The following is a 23466-nucleotide window of genomic DNA, read 5'->3' on the forward strand; positions in this document are numbered from 1 at the left end:
GACCCGTTATGTGACCCAGGTATCCAACCGCATGCGTTTCACTGAAGGGCTCTCCCCCTCGGCCTCACCGCCAGGGCGCAGCAGCCCCAGGGAGGAGCTGAAGTCGGTGCGAGTGGGATCATCTCGCTCACTGCCCTCGTAGGAGCTGGTGTTGCTGCTGAGGCTGTCGACAGGCGAGCGGCCGGTGGGCTCGTGGCGGGGCTGGTGGGGGAAGGTGCTGAGTGGGGTGGCAGTGTTTCGTTCCCGGTTGGGTGAAACGGGCTCCGACTTGATGCTGATGTTGGGGTTGGTGTTGACAGTCAAAGTGGTGGTGTGGGACAAGTGGCTTCCTTGTCTGAGCATCCACGGGAGGAGGGGAGGGAGGGGAGGAAGGAGAGGAGGAGACAACGAGAAGCCTTTCGTTACTCATCCATCGTACTGGCAGAGAGGGGGCAGTGCCAAATCCCCCTGTGTGCCTCCCCACCTGCCCACAGGGCCATAAGGGAGCAGGGGGGCAGGAGGACCATTCACTCTGCGTATCCCAGACCCACTTCTGTACGACCATGAAATGAATCCAAACCAAACCAAACCAAAGAAATGAGCCCTCTGCCCATCCGCAGAATTCATCACCCACCCTTCACTGCCAACACGACATCCCTGCCAGGCCAGGATCTGATCCTGCCAACCTCATCCCCACCGGGCTGGAGCCCAGAGCAGCTCCCCAGCACAGCACCCCAAAGGCAGAGAGCATTCAGCAGTGCTCAGCCTCACCAACGGTTGTGCAAAACCATCAGAGCGTGGGGTTGTCTGGGCACTGCAGAGCTCTTGAGCTCCTGACCAAAGGATGGAGCACGCCCTGGAGCCCCTGCTGGGCAATGCCCAACCTGCTCTGAGCAACTCGTGCTGGAGGCAGGTGCAAGCAGCTTTCTCCTGTGGAGGCTTTAGGGCTCCCACTGAACTCCTCCGTTTCTTCAGTCCCTGCTTCTTTCTGTTCTGCAGTCTCCGCGCAACCAAGAGCGAGTTGCTTCAATCTTTATTTCGACTGCAGTACTGTGAGAAAGCTCTGTGAGTGGGGAAGCTTTATTTCCAGCTCCATTTCAGAGCACCTGTTCCAGCAGCAGTCTGCATGGATGGGTTTTTTTTTTTTTGGAGTAAAGCAATTCATTTTCCATGTTACAAATAGCCTTCCCTACGCTGCCAGGACCACTATTAGCAGCTTCCTTATCTGCCATGCCTACTCCATGCCCTCTTCCTCTTCTGTGTCAGAAGGGAGCAATGCTCCTGCTGCACTTGGGCAGCCAGCTCCAAGCCATGGCTCTCAGAAAGCAGCACCCAGCCCTGACCTTGCCTGGGGACTCCCAGTCACCTCTGGGACAGCGGTGCCCAATTCCCTCCGCATCATTTTATTACCATTTGTACCATCAGCTGAGTGGCCCTGGGGCTCATTTCACTTACATTAAATTTCCTAGTGATACAGGAACCAGGTGCTGCTGCTGCTGTTGTTGTTGCTGCTGCTGTTGCTGCTGCTGCTGTTGCTGTTGTTGCTGCTGCTGCTGCTGCTGCTGCTGTTGCTGCTGCTGCTGCTGCTGCTGTTGCTGTTGCTGTTGTTGCTGCTGCCAGGCAGAGATGTTGCCAAGGGACAACCCACCAGGTGAGCTGAATGCTGGCAGTGAAGATAACTCAGCACTTGTCAGCTGATAATCTGGAAGAGAAGGAGCTCTTCAGTCATTTCAATGTCAGGGCTTCTCTGACCCAGCCCTGAGCCCTGCAGGAAGACAGAGACCCACTCAAGAGGTACAACAGAGCCGTGCCTTTCTGGGGAATAGCTCAGGGACTCCGCAGTTTCATAGAGATGCTGGGAATGGGAGGTGACTCTTCCAGCTTCGAGGCTTTTATTGTCCGAAACATAAAACACTGCAGTGCCCTTGGTTCTCTCCAGTACCACACAACCACAGACATCCATGTGCAAATGCACACACGGAGGCAAAGGGGACGGATTCAGTGCCTTACAATCTGCACATCCACCCTACAGCCAGTCTGAGCAGCTGGCAGAGAGGGAGCAGTGCCAAATCCCCCTGTGTGCCTCCCCATCTGCCCGCAGGGCCATAAGGAGCAGGGGGGCAGGAGGGCCACTCACTCTGCGCATCCCAGACCCACTTCTGCACAGCCACAACCGGCTTCTGAGCATCAGCAGATGGCGCTCCCTCCCCATAGGAGGAGGCCAAGCTGCAAGGAGCTCTGCCTCGAAGCAGGACCCGCTGCAAGGAGCTGCACAGCCCAGCAGGAGGACCCAGCCCAACACTCTGCAAGTTGCCAAGGTGGCAACTCCTCAGCTACGCAGCACGGGGAAGGAAGCTGCTCTTCCAAGAGATGGCCAAAGCTTTGATCAGCCCTTTCCTCAGAGCCACGTCTGCATCTGATAGGGATGCAGATGCTCGATGCTGATCTGCCCTCACCCCACTCCTCCCCACTGCCTCTGTCATTTTGGGCGCCTGTGGTTTCAGCTTCCCCACCCCTGCAGCAGCAGCAGCAGCACACAAAGGAGGCTGCCAGGCAGCAAGCAATGCTGGCAGGCTGATGGCAGGCACTCCCTGCACAGCAGCAGCCCCATTCTCACCCCATGAGAATTCCCACTAGCGCTGGTCCTTCCACTTCTGCAAACACCCCCAGGTCTGACGACCCCGAGCAGCGCAAGGAAGGGCACACAGCTCCTGTAACCTCAGCAGCCCCACGGGGAGGATATTCCCTAGGTTAGAAGTGGGAGGAACAAGGAGCAGCACCCAGGGCTTGGGTTTGGTGCAGACATCTGCACCCCGTAGCGATGTGAGCCCTGCCAGCCCCTGTGGCATTCAGACATCCCAGCCACAGGCGCCCGGGTGGGAATGGTTTCTCTGCCTGCGGCTAAGCTGCAGGAGGAAAATAAACACCAAAAGATAACAAGCAGCTCTACCCCCCCCCCCCACAACCCCCCACCAAGACTTGTAGCAGCGCAAAGCCCAATTAAAACCTATTTCGGGGACTTTAGCAACACCCAGACTCGTTGGTGGCCCGCACCGACTTCCACACAGGGAGAGAAGTCAAACAGGCATCTCCTGGGCTACACCTACTAATTATGTGAGGGAGTTCCCAGCACGCCTATCCGGGGTTCTTCCAGACGAGCAGCTTTCTGCATTTCTTCCAATTTTTTCTCTGAGCAAACACCAAAGTGAGTGATGAGGGAAAACATCCCTGCATCACTCCCCAGTGCCCCCGGGGGTTTGGGCAGGCTGCAGGTGAGCAGCCCCTTTGCTGGAGTTGCCTTGGGCCAGCACACACCTCACCAGCCCTACAAGCAGGACGGTCTGCATTCTTTCCAAACTTTTGGGTCCCTGACGCTCATTTTCATTAAGCCCCTATTACAACATCACTTGCAGCTTTCGAGAGAGCCCTGAGATGGGCGTAGCTGCAATTAACATCCACTTAAAAGCATCTTCACGCTGCCAACACCACGTAATGGGCTACGGCATGAGAACCGTGCCCTCACAGCCTTCCTGGATACAACAGCGAGTTCCCATTCTTAATATAATGAGTTTCCCCTTTGTTTTCATCTCGTGAAACTCTTGGCCTCCGACCGCATCTGGCAGCGGTGAGCTGCACCAGGTGTTCTCTGCAGCCATTCAGGGAGATGTGCAGGAGGTGGCAGCGCCCTCACCTGTGTTGTACGCAGTCGGCATGGCAGAGAACGGCAGCCCCTGTGTCAGCAGGCTCGGGGTGGCCACAGAAACAACCGGCGTGGTTAGAGAGTGAGTCGCCTGGGAGACACCTAACCGCTGTGTGTTCTGCTGGGGAAGCAAATGGAGGCTGTTACAAGGCGGCCCGCTGCACCCCAAGCCCCAAACCCCAGCAGGTTACAGACACCCACGACCTCCGTGAAGCTCACAGGCAGCCCTTGGATCACTTTTCTGCTCAGGGCTGGGGGTTTTCTGCAAGGAGGGCGTCTCTGTGCTGCAGCAGCGAGGTGCCTGTTTGTAAGGCACAAATCCTTACAGCCCCCCTGCTCATGCTGAAACAAAACCAGCTACTATTTCCCAGAGGATGCGTGCGATTGCCTTCAATGCACTGGGAGAAAATCACGGTACGAAATCAGTGCCTGGTGCTGCACAGGGCTGCTCCTCCTGCAGCACTGGGGAGCCCCTGGCCTCCAACACAAGATGCAGACGTGAGGCAGAACAGAGAGGATTGTAAGGGTGCTGTGGCATCCTAGAAACCAGCTCTCAGCAGCCCCTGGGCTTGGTGCCCTCACGAGGTTGGGGTGACTCAGGCATTAGCAGGGTCCCTGGTGGAAAAATCCTGCGCTCATCTGGGTGCACGCCAGCCTCTCCCCACGGCTCTTCAGGCGGTTACGTGGGCAGATCTACGGGTCAGCTTCAGCCCTGTTTACAAGGCAGATAATCTGGGCTGCCTCTGCTGATCTGATTTAAATCAGACTCAAGAGGCTTGCCTCTAATCTGCAGCACCCCCGGCACACGTCACCCCGTGAAGCCTGGGGCACTGCCCAGCTCCCAGCACGCCTGGCACGAGGCTGCTGCATCCCCTGGGGCACATCCTGCACCAGCACAGCAGCACCCAGGGCTGCCATGGAGTTTTAGGGCCAGGCATGGGTGTCTGCACCAACACAGGATCTCCTGGGGTGCACCCAGCACCTCAACCCTGCCCTAGAAGCAGCACCCACACGCTGCCGAGCAAGGCGATTAGCTGGGTGCTAATTGCTGAAGAGCTGAGGCTGTCAGAGGTTTTCCTGGCTTGCATCCTGCTGGCAGTCACCCTAGGGGGTGCCCACTGCCCCATAGGGCAGGGATGCTGAAGGGGAATGCCATCACCAGGAGCTCATCCCCTGCAGTCTCAGGTGTGTGGCCTCGCCATGCCGCAAGGCAGCACCTAGTTTTAATCCCAAACCATGCAGGCAAAAGGTGCTGACATGTGCAAGATGCCACACATAGGTTGCAAAATACCCTGAGTGGCAAGCTGCCACTCGGGCTTGTTACAAAACCATGCAGTCATGCTCCCAGGTGACATGGTGGTGCACTGGTGGAACAGATCCTGCCCTATGCTTCCAATGGGAAACAGCCCATGGCATGCAGAAACATGGAGGGGTGTCACCTTCCTGACCCCACTAAAAGCAGCTCCACGGCTTACATTGGGGTGGCTGGGAGCATCCTGGGGAGAGCAGGCGGGTGACATCCCAGGGAAAAGAGAGCTAGGATGGGGGCAACATGCAGGGAGGGGATGCAGGGAGGTGGGTGACTGCAGCACTGAGCCTGCAGAGCAGCTGTGGGCAGATGGCCCCCACCTGCAGAGCTGTGCCAAGCTCCCTGTCCCCCTCCTGGATTCTGTCACCTCGCTGCCAACTTGGGTTGGGCAAAGACCACATTTTGCTACAGGCAGAGTCAGCCTGGCAGCTCCAATTAAAACTATTCATGCTAACCTGGCTGATTTTTGCCTAAAGCCAGCTGCTCCTTCAGGCAATGCCCTGCGGCAGAGGGAAGGGTGAAGTGGAGGTGCTGGCTGTTTGGAGGCTGCAGGTGGGGAAACTGAGGCACAACGCTGCCAGGGATTCGGGTAGGGAAGGGAGGTTTGTAGGGCACGGAGAGGAGCAGAATTCAAGTCTGCAAAAGCCTCAGCCAGCCCTGGCCCTGGCCAAGTATCTCCTCGCAGGCTGCGAGAGGTCCTGCCTCACTCCTGTGCTTTTGGAAAGCTTTTCCCTGGCTGTGTTTGCTGCATCCTACAGTGGCTCTCGTCCTTTCCTCACTGCGCTGACCTGTCGCCCATCTGCCCTGAACCAGAATAGCAACAGAAAAGGGTGAATCATTGCCACAAACAAGGTGGTGTTCACTTTGCTGGCAGAAAGGAGGAAAAAAAAAAAAAAAAAAAAAGGAAAAAAAAAAAGCCATAAAAATAACACAGAAAATTGCCCCTGTGCACAAACAAGGGCTGGTGCACGGGCGAGCCAGGCAATGGATTCACACAGGCTGCAAATAATAGCTTCATAGGAAAATAGGAGAGAGCCTATGCTACTCCACCCCCCCTGCTGCGGGCCAGGTTTCCCCATGCCCCCCCATGGGGACAGCAGTGCCCAGGTTGGCTGTGTGGCACACAGGCACACGGGGTGAGTTCCTAAGGAGGATGAACCACCCGACAGCTCGCGTGACAGCCTGCAGCTCAGCCCTTCCTTCCGATTTGTCTACAAACAAGGGGGTTTTTGTAGCTCCTTTAAGGAAGGGGGCAGCGACATCGATGCTGCGCTCCCAGCAGAGAGGCCAGTCAGGGATGCGGGGACAAACAGGAGAAGCGGCCCAGGTCACAACCCCACCGCAACGCACTCTCAGTGTCACTCACCAGAGCCAGGTGATCCTCCGTCTGCCCGCACAGGAACGGGGAGAAAACCAAGAGGCACCATTAACCCGCTGCCCTCACCCACCGCCGCCGCACCCCGCGCTTGCCGGCTGCTCGTGGGGACGGGGCGCGCGTCGCACGCCGGGTGACATTCGTGCGCGCCATTAGGGACACGCAGCGGGTTCGGTGCAAAGGGAAACGCGAAGGGAAATCCTCCCAGCTCCCACCGGCACAGCGGGGAAGAGGTGCCTGTAACCGAACCCACGCTGGTGCCAAGCTCCCTGGCAGTGCCACGCGGCGCTGCTCACCAGGTGGTGCATCAGCCCTTTGCCGCTCTGCGAGGTGATGACGCGCAGGTCCGGCTTGCGGCTGTTGGTGGCGAGCTGCGTGCTGTGGGGTGGCGGTGGAGGGGACTTGGCTGGGATGATCTTGCCCAAAGTGCTGCCGTTGGAGACGGGAAGGAGACCAGGGGAGGCACGAGCGCTCACGTAGCCGTTGCCTGCGGGAGAACGGCCACAAGGTGAAACGCGTGGCGATGGCGAGACCTGCGAAGCTGTCCTGGGTGTGCAGAGCAGGGATGCAGACCCCCATGCACCGAGCAGCTCCTCGCCTGCAGGAGCCCACGGGCATCACCGCAACGCTGCAGTGCTGCCTTCAGCACGACCCCTGCATGCTGCTGGTAGCAGGGCAGCAGGGCCCTGTCGAGGCGGATAATTGCTCTCACGTTCACTTTTGAAGCTGCTTTTTGGCAGCAAAAAGGGCTGTGGGCAGAGCGGAAGACCTGGCGCACTGATCCCACTGCCCCTTTGAAGATCTGAGAGTCCCTCCTCCTCCTCCTCCTCCTCCTCCCGCTGCCCCACTTAAGGATTTTATGTGCAAAGAGGAGAAGGCAAAAAAAAAAAGAAGAAGAAAGGGAAGGAGAAAAAAAAAAATTTAAAAAGGAAAAGATTTGATGAACATCAGGAAGGGAATAAATTGGATCAGATTACTGTTCTGATGAGGGCTTTTTTTTTTTTTTTTTTTTTTTTTTATGAATAGGCCCCAAAGATAGAAAGGCGTTTAGCAATCACCAGGATTCAGCCCTCGTATTCACTGCACGTTAGACCAGGAAAAATAGGTCGCTGATTGCATTATTAATCACATCTACCACTGCTCTACATCTGCATTTCAGCTGGCAGCGGCAATGCTGCAGCCATGGCAGGTGCCCACTGCTGCCCCAGGCCAGGCACACTGGGGATGGGATGAACCTGGCGAGGACACAGCCTTGCCCCCCAGCCCTGAGATGGGATCAGAGCCTAAAGGAAAGTTAAAACTTGATGCTTTTGTTGCTGAGATGGCATCAACATCAATGCGCAGGCGTGCAGCTCCAATGGCAACCATAAATTCGAGGTACGCTGCCTCACGACGGTGGGCAGCTGTTGGGGTGGGTGGGCAGGACACCGGTGCTGTGGGGTTGGGGTGGACGTGTCTAATGAAGTAAAACGCCTGCCATGCTGTGCCTAGACCCTGTGCTGCTCTGCACAGGGGAAAAATGCACGAATGCAACATCTTCAAAAGCGTAAAGACGCCCAAACGCAGGGAGGCTGATGGAGGCAGTGAGCACAGGGTGTTTCCTTCCAGATGCAAGGTGGCACAGCAGAAATCTGCATGGCTGCAGAATCCAGGCCACCCGCGGCTGATGACTCAGAAGCTGCAGGTAACCTCAATCCCGCAGAGCGAGCGAGGAAGAGGAGGACAGGAGGACGAGATGCCCCAGGGACACAGAAGCCCCCCGTGGACGGAGGGCAGGCAGGGCTGGCCGTGCCCCGCTCCTCACGCCCGTTTCCTGGAGCGGCGGCAGGAACGCGGGGAATGCTGCGGTGCTGCGGTGACGTCAATGCTGACATTCAGCAGCTCTGCCAAGCTCCTCGCTGCCACGGCTGCTCACAACAGCTGACGTGGGGGCGGCGGGTGGCTTTGGGGGGCAGCAGGGCGGGGGGGTGCAGCCCCACAGCCCCCCCTTTCCCTTCTAGCAGAAGCCACCCCATCCCCACGCGGGTTGGCGGTGCTGCAGAACCGCTTCCGAACCAGTTTGGGTTTCGCTGGGGTTAATGCCAATTGCCAGGCTTCTCCAGAGTGAGCCTCTGGCAAAACTAGCGTCAAAAGGGACAATCAGGGGGCAGGGCTCTGCTCGCCTGGGACAGCAGGTGCCAGAGGCTGCGTGTTGGCTGACCCGAGCCGCGGGCAGGAGGCATTATTAGCTCGTTTTATAGCCGGGGAGTTAAGCCACACGGTCTGAGCTGAGTTAGTGCTGGGGCTCTCGCAGTGGAAAGGGGCCTTAATGAGCTTTTTTCCTCGCTGTAAAGTTCCTTTACAGGGCCCAAGTGCATGGAGGAATCAGGTGTTAAGTAACTCAGCTGAGGTCAGCGGAGGAGCGGGTTTCAGCTCGGGGTGCTAAAGCCCAAATCAGGTCTTCTTTTGCCTGCCAAAAGCCAAAGCTCTTTGGTTTGTAGCTCTTCCAAAGAGCAAGGATGGACCTCAGCCCCACGAAGCACATCACTTCCCTGTATCTCTGATGGAACATTGCAGAGAGGCTGGCCTGGAGCATCTCCGGCAAAGCCTCTCACTGCCAAACCCTCCTTAGCACTTCTCCATTCCCCAGATGTGCTGGGTTGAAAGGAAAACACACATTCCTGTGTTATTGATGGGAAATGGAGGCACAGAAGAGAGAAAAGAGCCCAGCCTGCTAGTGCCAGCTCCACACCACTCCCCACTTACCCACAGGACTCGGGCAAGCTCCGTTGGTGTTGTTCAGGTCACCCCCAAGCATCGCCCCTATGAAACAACCAGAAACACGGGGTCAGGGCCATGCTGAACATCGCTCCTGGGGGAGGGAGGAAGGCAAAGGAAAATCAGCAGTGCTGCATTCCCGGCGAGAAAGTCCTGGGCAAAATGAGCAGCATTCCTGGTGATCAGGTTTGGAAACAATATCCAGGCAGATCCGTTTCCTTTGGGCAGCAGCCAGGCGGCACAAGGGCCTGGTCCAAAGCACACGGCTTGGAAAACACTGTGGCTATTTTGTTCCAAGCCTTCTGGAGGTACACAGGGGCTGTGCTGCAGGGAAATGAGCCCCAACAGCACAGTGTGAAACACTACCTGCCCTGTAACGTTTGCACCGAATGGAAACCACCCCTAACACTGCCAGCGCTGCTGCAACGCTGCCTTCCGTGGCTCTGCTGCACGAAGGTGAATGCTTGGACAGCACTGGGAAAAGCAAAGCAGGGGCCTCACGCTGCCCAATAACAGATCCAGCTCCATCACCCCGAGACAGGAAACTGCTTCCAGCCACTGCTGTCAAAGCAGGGCTCAGGGTGGCAGCAGGCCCTTGAAAGCACAAATGCTGCCGTGCAAGAAAGGCATTTTGTTCCCCATGTGAAAGCGTGATCATGGGTGTCGTGGTCCCAAAAATACTTGGCAAAAGGGTACAGAGTTCCCTAGAGCGCAGCAGGCACCGTGCTCCCTGCAGGGGATGGGGATGCAAAGCAGGGTCTTGGTTGCGTTGAAGTCCTTGAGCAGAGGCAGCAGTGAGCACTGAGCAAGCTCCACGCCAGCACTGCCTTTGCTTTGGAAACAATAACGCAGCTCGCTGCATTCCTCTTGACTGCATTGTTAAAAAAAAATAAAATATATATATATATATATATATAAAAGAAATAGCTTGTCTCACATGCAAGGCTCTGGCTCCTATAAACAGGATTTCTTCCGTGTCCCAGGCAGTGAGTGAATGAAATGCAGATGGTTGGACTTGGAACACCTCAGTGCTCGCAACCACAAAATTATTCCCCCTTGAAACAAATGTTTCGTGAGCTGGATGGAAACGGCAAGCGCCGAGCAGGCTCTGCTTGACAGCAAAGCCTCTTTTTTTCTGCAGAGGCCAGCAAGAGGGCAGGGGTGATGCCTACAGACAAAGCCACAGCGCAGGAGGGAGATGCTGCTCTTTGGAACCAGCAAAAAGATCCCTTTTCCTCTGAAATCTGGGGCCCTGCTCCTCAGGCCCAGCTCCTTCAGTCTTTCAGAGAGCCCGGGCAGCCAAACCAACACTGCCTCTGCCATTTGCAGCCCAAACGACTTTTACAGACCATCTGCAAGGACCGAAATAGCAAGCAGGGGCTTTCTGCGTGCTATTCTTATTTATGATGGCACCGCAGGAGAGTCGGGCTGCGGTCACATGTCCCCCTCACCGCAGGGAGCGCGGGTGACGAGAGCCTTTCCCCAACCTGCTCTCACCACCCCACGCCAGTCCCCGCTGGAAAGGACCACTCCTCGGATCTGTCAGCAGGTCTGTGTGAGTAATTGCTCAGCGACCAACTGCAGCCACCGCAGGCTGAGGCAACAACAAAAAAAAAGGCCCTTTTTAGGCAGCGGTCCCACGTCCCCGGCGGCGCTGGGACACAAGAAGCCAGACCTGGGCTGGGAAAGACACCGAGTGACTCACAGCCACTCGCACCGCCTGATGTGAAATATCCTGATGTGGAAAAGCAAAGGGTGATCCCTGGGCAGGGAGCGGTCGCTTGGAGCTTTGGGCTTCTTGCAGAGGGGATGTAGGATCACTCACCTGCGCTGGCTGGCCGCTGCGGCAACCCTGGGGACACGGTGTTCCTCTGCAGTGCTGGTTGCTGTGGTGAGAGGAGCCGGGGGTCAGTCAGCGATGAGGTTACCAGGGATTGGGTCACCAACGAGCTGCCCGGGCTGCTGAACTGCAGCGTGTTCTGGTTGGTCACAGGAACCGTCACTGGCATGGCAAAGTTTGGCGTGGGCACTGCAGACTGAAGAGAGAGAGCAGGAGGTGAAGGGGAGCAGGCAGAAGGAGGTGCTCGCTTTGCAGGCTCCCAGCAAGGGGGTGGGGGGGGCAGATCCTGCCTGGGATTGGCAGCACCGTCCCATGGCTGCAGGGGAGTCAGTGTGGCCACCCCAAGCCTCCACGCTGCTGCACTTCCGTCTGCACGGGGCGTGATGCACCCATCCATCTCAGCATCTTGGGGCAGCACTGGCACAGGAGCCCAGACAGACTCCTGTGGAACAGCACGGAGTCTGCCTAGACACATCACAGATTTGCCACTGGCTGCTTTCTCTTTCTTTTTAGGCCCACGTTTATTTCCCTGTCATGTTTTCAGAGCTCAAAGCATCGAAGAGGGGAGAAGTGCTGTGGGGTTCCCCTTGCAGCACCACCCTCTGCCCCTCTGCAGAGTGGCTCCGAGTGCCAGGGACAGGCTCGCAGCGCCTCGTGCCCTCCAGGTGACACTGAGGTCTGTCCTTCCACCACCAGGAGCTGTGGGGCAGGAGGAGGAGGTGACCCGGTGGGAGCAGGAGGACGGCTCAAGCCCTATCCTTGTCTGCAGGTCGAGGACCAGCTTCACCTACCAGCGTCCCCGCAGGAACCAGACTCACCGTGATTATCCCATCAGCCTTTCTTATGTCACTGATTTGCTCTTCATTAACAGGAACAGGCACCTGCTTAGAGGCTTTAGCAGGGGCTTTGTTAAAATCCCACTTTAATTTGCCAAGGGCTGGGAAAGCAGAGCGCTCAGTGCCACCAGGCAACACCCGGCGTCCCCACCAAACACACCAGCAGGCGTGGAGGGAGCCAAGTTCCCAGCACCGTGGTGTTACTGGTGCTGTTCCTGGTGGCTGAATTCCTTTAAGGGGAGAAGAGAGGAGGGAAGAAGGGACGGTGCTCACCAGGCTCACTGCTGGAAACCCTCCCACCCGCTCAAGGGCATCCTGTCCTTCAGAGATCCTGTGGCCCCGAGCTGGCGCTGCAGCACGGCTCCAAGGGCTCTGGGGACTGGCGTGTCCCCTCCCAGGGCTGCACAAGCCTTAACACAGCCCTGGCCCTGCAACCAGGGGTTGCGACCAGCTGCAAACAAACAAAACAAAAAAAAAAAAGGTGGGGGGCCACGGGGGAGCCTGGCAGGTTTTGTCAGGTGTGTGAACAGCGTGGCAGCATTGTGCAATAAAGCACTGTAAGCACGTGTGTCTGCGTTCCCAGAAGAGGGAATGAAGAGCAAACCCGGTGCCTCACATCCTCAGCGAGGATGATCAGAGAGCAGCATCCGGCCCCTGTGTCTCCATGCTGCTGCCAGGCCAGCGTGCGACTGGGACCCAGCACCAGTGCCTGGGGGTAGCTGGGGCACAGGGGCTGCTTGGACGCGCTCACACCTCAGTCCAAAATCTGGGGAGAAGATGCACACATCAGCCAAGCCCCTAATGATGTCTGATTCTGTCAAAAGCCATTGCAAACACGCTCCGAGCGCAGAGGGACTCTCCACAGCGAACACGGCTGCTGTTAGCTAACGAGCCCAGTTAGTTCTCATCACACACAAAAACACTCCAGCTGGTTAAAAAGGAGAAGCGTCACCTTCAACAGCACACGCTCTGCTGGAACTGCTCCATCCCCACCGCGCAGGGGGTTTAGACGAGGAGCCGGATGCTCTGCCTTGAACCCCCAGCACCCGAATGCCCCCCTGCCCAAAAACACAGGCAGGCCAGGGCTAGCGCAGGGGCTGCAAGGGGATGGAGCTGTGACTCCACCCCAAGCAAGCCCTGGTGGGGTCAAAATCTCTTCCCTAAAGAGCGAGATGCCACCGAGGCAAAACGCCTCGTGCTTTGCAAGCTGAGTCAGCAAAACCAAGGGGGGATGGATTTCAAGACCCAATTTTCTTGAAAAGCCAGAATTTTTAACCTGTGTGGGCCTGCAAAGCGTGGAAGGGCAGATATCTTTTTTTTTTTTTTTAAGGTGGGGAGGGGGCTGTGTCGTTTCCCATCACTGCATCCAGCCCTTGAATATTAGCCTCCCTGCTCCCTGCAGCGTCCATGATGGCTGCAGTGACACGGGGCTAATCCCACTGAAGGAGGTTTGCCTGCACCGACAGCCCTCGCTCCCACTGCTAACAACTAATTTGACACGCGTTCCCCCCTCCCGTCTTCTGACACAAATCCCTTCCAGCGCTGTCCTGATGCCACCCCGCTGACGGGCCTGGGATCACGGGCTAAAACCTCACTGGATTTCTGCCATGGCCACCAGCTGCCCTGAGGGCTTGATGGATTTGGGTGGAATTAAGGCAAAATGGCCCAAAGTGGGCTGACCCAGTGCTCCTCCCCACCAGCTCACGGGGGCCTGGGGCTCTTAACCTACGGAAAACCCCTTATGAGGGGCAAAAGGGTGGCCAAGGAGACTCAAATCCAGTACTCACGGCCAAAGGGCAGAAGAAGCCCTGACCCAGAGCCTAAGGATGCTGGCTGAGTCGCCCGGGGGGCTGCTCCCACTTCTCCAGCTGGGAGACCAGAGGGTCCCCAACAGCTCCTGGTGCCGCTTCCACCACCAGCCACTTTCCCCCCTTTTCTGCCCTCGTTTCCTGCCCCTCTGGGTGCATTCAGGGCCCTGGTTCCCACGGCACAGCACGGCTCCAAAGCAAAGCCATGCAAGACCCCCGTCACCCAGAGGCAGCCGGGGCGGGAGGGGCTGCAGGCCACCAGCTACTCACTGCGAGCCGGTAACTCTGCATCATTTTATCAAACTCCTCATCAATCTTTTTATATTTCTCCTCCGTCTGCGGGGTCAGTGCAAACACTTCATCCCCTTCCGGGCTTTCGCATTCCCTGTGCTTCTTGTTCAGCGCCTGTGTGACGTTGGGGGGGAAGGGGGAAAGGGGGGGAAGGGAGGGAAGGGGGCAGCAGGGGTGTTGGGGAAGGAGTGGGGACGAGGTTGGGGGGGAAATCGAACAGAAGAAAAACAGAATAATGAAGGCTTTCCGGCCACAGAGCAGCTACTTACACCGTATCGCTTGAACAGGATATCCAGATCCTCGCTGCCTTTACGGTATTTATCCTCCATCAAGGGGCTCTGGTCTATCGAGTCATCTCCGTCGGGTTCCGGGCTGTCACAGCCATTAAAACCTTTCTTTCTTAACGTCTGAAAACACAATCAGGACAGTTTGAGACCTGAGACTGGTGGGGTTCTCCCGGAATGTCCCTGCAGCACAAAGGTGGCATTAAATGATAGGGACGGATGGACAGACGGATGGATGGAGGGAAAAACTGCCTAGATCTCAAAAGAGCAGCGTGTGCTGGTGCTGAATTTGGACCCATACGAGCTCAGATGAGGGTTTTGTCACCTCCGGTCAGCACGATGACAAGGAGGGGAAATGAACCTCGAGGATGGGATGCACCCTCCTGCTAGAAATAATAGGTAAGATGTTTTTGCACATAGGAAACAGGGCCAAAAAGCACACACAGGTTCTATCATCTGCGCTCCCTTATGCAGGAGCTTGGCAGGATGGGCACTCAGCAAAAAACCCAAGCAGGGTTTGAGCAAAAAGTCCCTCTTTTCACACAGCAGAAGCCAATCTGCAGCCTGTGCTACGCGTGCACATTTAATCATTTTATTTTCAAAATACCAAAAGCAATTAGGCGTTATTATGGAACCATCACTTGCCAATTTTTTTTTTAAGTCGAAGCTACAGAATTTCCTGGAATTCTTGATCTCTTTTCATGCCAAATTCAGAAGGGGGAAAAATAAAGGCCTTGACAATTCTCCTCTTCCCTTCCTAAACAGCTATAAACATCTCTGCTTCAAGGCCAAAACATCCTGGAGCCGTTCTGCTCTACCTGGAGCCATGCAGGCAGTGCAACCAGGAGCTGTTTGCCATCCCAGCAAGCTCCCCTCCCTCCAGCTGAAACCCCTCAGTATTTGCACCCGTGCTTCAACGTCAGCCACTTTCTACATCATCCAGGCTTGCAGAAACCAACACCATTTTGCCAGCCATGGCGCTCACGTGGTAAATCCAGCAGCAGCAGCAAGGAAAACCAGCAGATTCTGACATCACCTCTCCAAAAGAAACAACGCTTTCAGAACTCACGCTTCACCACCCCAATTTCACGCTCTTCCTTCGGATTGCACTCACAGTGATGTCTTTACAGCAGAGCACCGGGGGGGGGGGGGGTGAAGCCCCACTTGGTGCTGCCATCCCCCCCAAATCCTGCTTATTGCTGCCATTTCTTTCCCCTTCACACAGGAGGGGCAGCTCCAGCAGAATGCGCTCTATTGGCACGGCTGGCAGCACATGCAACCCGTGCTGCTCGGATACCAGAGCTGGGGCTCAACTCGAAGGCTGAGCCAAAGGTTGGTTCTCAAGGCCACTCTTTGAAGGCTCCTGAGGATTCTTCCCAGTTGTTTTGCTATTTCTGTCCGTTGCCCTTGTTTGTATTTCGTACGACGCACGCAAAAAAACGTGCCATGCTCCTGCAGTGGGGAAGGGACCGGCTTTGCCTTTTTTTGGAAACTGTATTTTTTGCAAAATTCTTTCCCCAAATCTTTTGTTTCGCCGAGGCAGCTGGAAAGTTGAGTCTCCCTCCTTGCTTAAAAAAGAGATTTTCCTCCCCCTCTCTCTTTCTCTTTCAGAGGCAAAGTGGAAAACATTGTTCCATGAGCCATGGAAGCAATGAAGCTGTGTTTCCTACAGATGCGTGCAGCAGGAGCTGTGCTGGGGAGACTCTCCGGTGTCTAATAAGGGGCTGTGCCCATGCTGTGGTGTTTCTCCTCACCGTGGCCAGCTGTCCCACCCATCTCTGTTCACAAAACTTAAAGGAAATCCCTCCTTCCTAAAACCTACAGTGCTGAAAATGCAAGGGAAAACGACCTCTTCTCACTTAAAAGCCCATTTCAACTGAGTTTCTTCACCTGAAAAAAACGCCAAAGGATAAAACCAGAAAAATAAAGCCCTTTCCTGGTTTGGTGGCTGCTGACACCCTGTTCAGGAGCGGGTTTTAACCCGAGGAGGGTGGGAGAGCAGCAGGAAACCCCGAGCATGTGAGAGGAAGCGATGCTCGGCCAGGATGCAGCCGACTTCCCTTAAAGGAGGGTGGCTGCAATCTAAGCAACTCCTGACTTTGGGGAAGGATGGAAAGGATCAGGACACGGCGCCCCTGCAGCTCCTGCAGCAACGGAACGGGGAAGCAAAGCAGGAGCCAGCCACACAGCCAGGGAAAGCAGAGGATGCGCTGCCTGACCTGGAGCATCCCCACAGCCCTGCCCCGTCCCCGTCCCTCACCAGGAGCTGGCACATCAGCTGGGCTTCGGGAAACGAGAAGCGACAGCGAGGAGCAAAGCCGGCGTGATCCGCAGCCGGGCGCGCACGTGGCGCTCAGCGTGCCTGTCTGAGGCCTCGGCCGGTCCCTGCGATTAAGGACCCCCCCCCCCTTTTCTCCCCCTCACTGCAGTCAGAGAGATTTTCTCAGACTTAAAAGCTTGCAGCAGTCAGGGCCGGGGCTAGGCAGGGAGCGGAGGGGCTCAAACCCTTCCTGCTGCACCGAGTGCCTCATCCCAAGAGCTCGGCTTCACTGCTGCCAACCCCGAATCCCTGTGCCATGCAAGGCTCCACTGCCACCAGATCTGAACCCCTGAGCCATGCAAGGCTCCACTGCTGTCTGCTGAGTCCCTGCACCATGCAAAGCCCCACTGCCACCAGATCTGAACCCCTGTGCCATGCAAGGCTTCACTGCTGTCTGCTGAGTCCCTGCACCATGCAAAGCCCCACTGCCACCAGATCTGAACCCCTGTGCCACGCAAGGCTTCACTGCTGCCAGCTGAGTCCCTGCACCGTGCAAAGCCCCACTGCCACCAGATCTGAACCCCTGTGCCATGCAAGGCTTCACTGCTGTCTGCTGAGTCCCTGTGCCGTGCAAAGCCCCACTGCCACCAGATCTGAACCCCTGTGCCACACAGAGCTCCATTGGTGCCAGCCCTGAGTCTCTGTGCCATGCAAGGCCCCACTGCTCCAATCCCTGTGCCGTGCAAAGCTCCACTGCTGTCTGCTGTGCTGTGCAAGGGATTCAGGCCTGTGTCACCCCCTCCTCATACCCCTGAAGTGCTTCTGGAGGCACACAAGGCTGTGTCTCTCCTACAGGAATGGGAAACGGGTGTCACACAGAGGCAGCCACCCCTTCAGCCACTCAAACATCTCCAAACAAAATGCAGACCTCACAATCAGCTTCGTCCCTTGCCCATAGGGTAGAGCAGGATCCTGACCCCACTGCTGTGTTTGCCAAGCCTCCCACCATGACCTGAACCTCCAAGGAGAAGACATGCTGTGAAAATCTGACAGGTGAGACACCAAGAACCTGCACAGATCTGGGGCTCCAGTGAGACCCAGTCTGAGTCCAGCCAACTCCACGATCAGGAAGGGTCCTAGCAGGGTTTGGAATAGAAAACAGAAACATCGTGGAGCAGCCCAAGGCCTGTTGCACACAAGGAGAAGGGATGAGGACGAGGATGGATGCCTGAGTGGCTTTGAACCCGCCTGAACAGGATCTCAGAGCAGATGACAGCAGCTCTGCTGGCTAGACATGCCGAGCCTCGGCTCCTCTCCCCACCATCCGCCAGTGTCCTTCCGCTTCCCATGTTCCTCTCTCCAGCTTTGGATGCAGATTCATCTTTTCATGTGGTGCAAACACAGCATTTCTTTGGGTGCCAAGGACTGCGTGTAACTTGTCGGCTTGGGAGTGTTTGCATCTTGGACCATAAGGGAACAGAGAATGCTGCCCAAAATGTTTATGGTATTTTTAGGCTGAGACAAATCTGTTCGATGCTGCGAGCTCCAGTATGAGCATCCTGGGGAGGCTGGGCAAGGTTGCATCGACGAGCGAGGCAGGGAACCGTGGCTGTGAAATGCAGCAACTGAGGTGAATGAGGCCCTGCTGTTCCCAGGATAAGGCTACTACCAGTGCTTCAAATAACATCCAGAAAGAGCGTTCTGAACAATTAGGAAGGTCAACAGACAGCTGCTTGTTGGCTGCTCGGTGCTGAGGAGGAGCGCAGCGGACGCTGGTTCAAAGCGCTCACAAAGAGACGCTTCAGGGAGGTGGAAAAAAAAACCCCAAACAACCAAAGAACCCAAAAAAAGCCAGATTTTTTGAGCTAGGTTGTGGGATTGCCTGTTTTTTTCTTGATGAAATCAAAGCCTGAGCTCACTGCCTGAGGTGGCTGCATTGCACCGGAGGGCTTCAAAGGCACAAATCGCAGGTCCAAGTGGCAGGAGAGGACGGTCTGCAGCATCCTCGCCACGCAAGCCCCAAAGTGACTAACGGTTCCACCGGTGCTAATTGATGCCCGCCCATAATGTCAATAATTACCCAGGCAGCCCTCGCGTTTGTCTGAATTTGCCCATGCGTAAAGGGAGCTGCCCACACACAGCTTGCAGCTGCTGAGTGACACACGCGTGGTTCTGTCACATCATCGCCACGACGTGGCTGGGGAGCTTAGCGAGCATCCTGTGCTCCAGAATGGTACATGGGAACGAGGAGGATGCGGTGGGGATGGCCGGAGTGGAGTGTCTGAGAACAAGGCTGCTGGTTTGGAGGGAGCTTTGGGTGTCGCCAGCCTCAGCAAGGGCTGGATGCTATGCCCTCGTCATCCCTGCCACAGAGCTGGGTCAGATAGGATTCACTAAATGCAACTCCATCAACCCAGTGGGAGGCAGGCTGTGCTTTGAGCAGAGGTCAGAGGAGAGGCACTCAAAGGCCTCCCCAGCCAATGTCACTTGGTGTCAGCTGCTGCTGCCCTCCTGGAGCCCCACTGTGTACAAATGACACAGTTCACAGGGCCGGATGCAGCTCTGGGAGATGCTTCCGAAACCCAACCTGATTTACCAGGAAAATCCCCAAAAAGCCACACTGCACCTCCATTTCACAGCAGTAAACCGGCACGTCACTCCAGATGGCTTCCAACAGCTCCGAAATTTGACCAATAGATGCCAAATCAGCCTGGAGGTCTCCTCGTTCCCCTCAGATTCTGCTCAGCCTCCTCCCTGCCCCAGCCCTGCTACAGTGGGACGTGGATGTGGCCTCACCTCAATGATGTCCGCATTGGTCCGGCTCTCGTGGGGCTCGTTGTACTCGGTGTATTTGAGCAGCACCTTGTCCATGTCGGTGCTGGCATACTGGAACAGCTTGTTGGAGTGGTTGAAAATGATCAGGGCGATCTCGCAGTCGCACAGCACGCTCAGCTCGTAGGCTTTCTTCATCAAGCCGAACTTGCGCTTGGTGAAGGTCACCTGGAAGCAAGCAGGAGGGATTTGGGATGAACGCTGGAGGAGAAGCCAAAAGAAAGTAACAGCAGGAGGACACCTCTTGTACTCAGCTTCCCCAAGTGGACAACAATCCCAAGCTCTCTTCTCCCACCTCCCTCTCCTGCATGGCCCAACAGATTTGTGCTGATGCCTATTTTTGGGCTCGCAAGGCAGACACTTCACAAGCGCAGAGATGATTATCAGCATTGGAAATTGCATATTGCCAAATCAAGAGAAAATAAATTTCAGCAAAATCCCCAGCAGAGCTACCATCTGTTCAGGGGCTGCGGGTTGCTGGGGGGGTTTGAAGTTGAATGTTCTCACAGTGCAAAGCTCTTCCTAGCTCATCACAGCAGCCTGGATGTCACCCGGCCCTAGCCTGGAAAGCACAGGTGTGAAGTGCAGCTTTGTGCCCCGGAAGTCAGAGAGCTGCGTGTTCCACCTGCCAGCACTGTTTCCTGCTCTCCTGGTACCTTGCATGAGCACTGAACATCTCACAGAGGGAGAGTTGTGCAACAGGAGGTGGCCGTGGCCAGGGCAGGGTGCAGGCTCCAAATCCAAGTGATTCCCAGTCTGCACCAACACCCACAGCTGGCTGGAGGGGCTGGTTTGGGGCTCCTCATCCCGCTCACAGCACCCATGGATGCTCTAAGCAGCTGCAAAATGCCCCTGAACCCCCAAACGGAGAAAGGTGCAACACTTGCTCTCTTAACAAAAAGCAAGAGGAAAGGAATAGGAAAGCGTGGAGGGGAGGCTCCCGCACTGCTTCAAGTGTGTGTGAAGCAGCGTGCTGGGGCACAGGCAGCGACCAGCTGTGACACCCTGCAGTGCTGGAAGGCTGCTCCCTTGCTGCCTGCATGCAAGGTAGGGCTCGATCCCACTTAGGACCACAGTCACAGCATTGATCTTGAAGCCGAGCAGCTCCAGCCCGAGGTGTGGAGGCAGGAACTCAATGAGACTTTGGCTCAGCAGTGCCACAGGAGCTGAGCCTGAGCTTCCCAAGGCATCGTCGCCACAGCCCAGCAGGCACCCAGTGACCTGTGAGGGCACAGCCCATGCCTCCCTATCCCTGCTGCTGGAGCTGGAGCACATCTCATCCTTCCCAGCCATCTCCTGAAGATGATTAAGCAGTAACGAGATTGGGCTCTAATCACCTCACCCGCTGCTCTCTGCCACGTGCATCGCTCGCCCCAGCTCCAAATGCAAGCTCACGTGGCCAGCGGGCACCCAGGGACCCGAAACCACCGAGTGCTCAGGGCTGCCCTGAACTTCTCAGGACCCCCTCAGCTCTGAGGTCACCTGTCCAGAATGAAACAGCAAGCTGAGCGGTGACACGCAGACCAAAGCACCAAAGGATCCCCATCCCTCTGAGAAGAAGGAGATGTTTCCTCCCCAGGGGCACGGCACAGAAGCAATCCTTTTTCTTGGTGCCCACAGCTCTCCTTGCAGAGAAAAGCACACATCTGCCCTTTAACCAGCCCTGCCCCAAAAGCATCAGAGCTACGTGTGCCCTACACATCCAGCAGCTACAGGGAAACACCAAACCCCGCTGCGCCACGCAAAGGGGCTGAGATGCACGTGGGCACGCGCCCCATCTCAAAGAATTAACCTTCTAAGTCTAAGAGGGTAATCAAATCTCATGCTTCAGGGCATAAGCCGATCACCAAAGGGGTCAGGAAGGAATTACTGCCCCACACAGCCCTACACTACCAGGGGATTTTTGCCTTTCCCCTGATGCAGACCATATTGGTCATTGCCAGAGTCAGCAGCCTGGCCCTGAAGGACTGATGGTCTGATCTGTTCTGGCAAATCCTCTCCAGTAATTCCCCTAATGACATTAGAGACTCTTACTTGCTTTCCTCCCCTGGGTTTGGCTTCTGCTGTAATCCCAGTCCCCTCCACACAGACTTGCGCTCCCCGCTCCCTAAGGATGACTGTTGCTGGACCAGGAGAGCGCAGCCACAGCAGGGAGGCTCTGCGGGTGACCCCCCGTTTCCAGCATCCCCCAGCCACAATATTCCCATCTCCAGACGGAATATCCGCCTGCAGCAGCAGCGGGAGAGCAGCGAGTTGGAGCAAGGCAACCAGCCCAGGGACCTGAGGCTCACTGCACATCTGAGACTGTGAGAAAGGGCTGCGGACCCCCACGCCACAGCCCCAAACGCCTCCTGCTGCCTTGGCTGCCGGTGCTGGCAGCAAGATGCTGCTTTCCCATCCCGAAGGCTTTACACAACAGCGCTGGGCTGTGCCACCGGCTCCAGCATGACCACAGATTTTCCATTTGCTGCAGCTCCAAACAGGGCTGGCTGCGTGCGTGCAGCACCACACTCCCCTGCACATCCCCAGCAAGCACACCCCAGCTTCTTTACCAACCCCAAAAGCCCTGCTTGCTGCTTGCCACGGAAACGAGCAGTGCCACGAGCTTTCGGAGTCATTAGCAAAGACACTTCACACCATCCTATCCCCTAATCACCAAATAATGAAGAAAATCTGCCATTTTCTATTGTTCGACTGAGGAGCAGTAGGACGGTTCAGCACGTTCTGCTATCTGCCACTTCTCCAGCATTAGGGATAGACAGCCCAGTTTGTTTTTCCTGGAGGACAAATAAAAAAGCAGTAGAAAAGTGCAGCAGGACACGCACTGGATGTCCTCCACGTCCTCAGGAAAACACAATGGTGGAGCAACCACAGAGCAAAGCTGCTCCAGCAAAGCGCTGCCACTCTGCAGCTTGGACTCAGCAAGATGAAAATGAGGGAGAAATGACTTTCCTTTTTCCCTGTGAGATGCATGGATGCGTTTACCCATGCATGTACACACATGCACACGTGTCAACAGCTCCGTGTCAGTGCAGTGAAAACCTGGCACGAGGAGGAAAAAGCCCTGGCCACAAGTTAGCGCTCCATTGAAAAGAATTAAAATTCCTTTGGGTTGCTAGCGTTCAGAAAAAAATGGATCCTTGTTGTGGTTGTTTCTTATTGGAAAAAGCCTGGTGGAAAATGTCAAACGAAATACGTTTTTTGCAAGGGAAGAGAAGTGGCAGCTAAGGGGGGAGGATGCTTTCTTCTAGGAAGGGCTTAGGTGTGAGCAGCTCTGCGCTTGGTGGAGGAAAACAGGGAGGTCTGCTGGGCTTGGGGCATCAGCCTGAACCCAGCCTCTATGGCTTAGCATTATGGGCTGGATGAGAAAAGCAGAGCTTGGCCTAAAAGGGACGCAAGTGGGGAGTTAATGAGAGTCTCAAAACGTGTGATAATTGGTACTGGGGGGGGGGGGGAAGGACGACTCACCTGCCGGTTCCGCTCATCGGTGATCCGCTGGATCTGGATCTTTTTCCTCCCCATCTTCTCAGGAGATCCCTCACCGCAGCAGCACAGCGTCACCCGGGGGAGTGCGAGAGGAGCCCCCTTTTAAAATGTTCTCATGAAAAATGTTTGGGGGGGGGGGGGAGGGAGGAGGGAGAGAGGGGGAGCGATGAAGAACCAAGGGAAACCAAACGAAAAGGAGCTGGACGCTCAGTTCATGGCACCCTCCGGCGAGTCCAGTGGGGCTGAGCCATCAGAAACCTGCAGGGACAGAGGCAGAGGTGAGACCCAAGCCCATAGTTTTGAGGGGCATCCCATCCCTCCCAATTTCAGGGAACCCCCCCCGGCATGCCATCGCTACCATCCTCCCAGGATGTGATGACTTCTTTTTTTCCTCCCCCTCTTAATAATGCCACAAGCAGCTGGTGATTAGCTCAGGCAATTTAAATCCATCTCCAGTTCCTGCATACATCTCCAATGTTGAATTTTAAAATGTCTTTATTTGATTACTCGAAGTAAAGAAAGAAATACGCCCGTATAACCAGGCACAGAAACCTAATTCTTAGGGGCAGGGCGAAGGAGGACAGGGAAGGAAGCCGGGTCAGGGCACCCCATGAAACACAGCACCCCCAGCCCCATTTCCCAGTGCAGATGGGTGGGATGGGGCAGCAGAGGCACCGAGTGCCTTTCCCCTCTGTTTTTCTCCATGTTC

At 56.0% G+C, this 23466-nt stretch overlaps 1 protein-coding gene across 3 annotated transcripts; it reads right to left on the bottom strand.

The window, feature by feature from the left end:
• Nucleotides 1–6: 6 nt before the first annotated feature.
• Nucleotides 7–22793, bottom strand: MEF2D (myocyte enhancer factor 2D; the record flags this gene model as incomplete). 3 transcript variants are annotated; one of them, XM_079547668.1, is made up of 10 exons in its annotated part: nucleotides 7–334; nucleotides 1435–1681; nucleotides 3671–3797; nucleotides 6355–6375; nucleotides 6660–6850; nucleotides 9109–9165; nucleotides 10946–11156; nucleotides 14165–14302; nucleotides 19236–19439; nucleotides 22740–22793. In XM_079547668.1, 10 exons carry the CDS (start codon nucleotides 22791–22793, stop codon nucleotides 7–9), a joined length of 1578 nt encoding a protein of 525 aa, XP_079403794.1. The 3 variants fall into 3 exon arrangements, with proteins under 3 accessions (XP_079403794.1, XP_079403793.1, XP_079403795.1); XM_079547667.1 differs by having other exon boundaries at nucleotides 3671–3800; XM_079547669.1 differs by lacking the exon at nucleotides 6355–6375 and having other exon boundaries at nucleotides 3671–3800.
• Nucleotides 22794–23466: the final 673 nt, after the last annotated feature.

Source organism: Tetrao urogallus, assembly GCF_951394365.1.
Source record: "Tetrao urogallus genome assembly, chromosome: 28".
In the NCBI taxonomy this organism is placed as follows: domain Eukaryota; kingdom Metazoa; phylum Chordata; class Aves; order Galliformes; family Phasianidae; genus Tetrao; species Tetrao urogallus.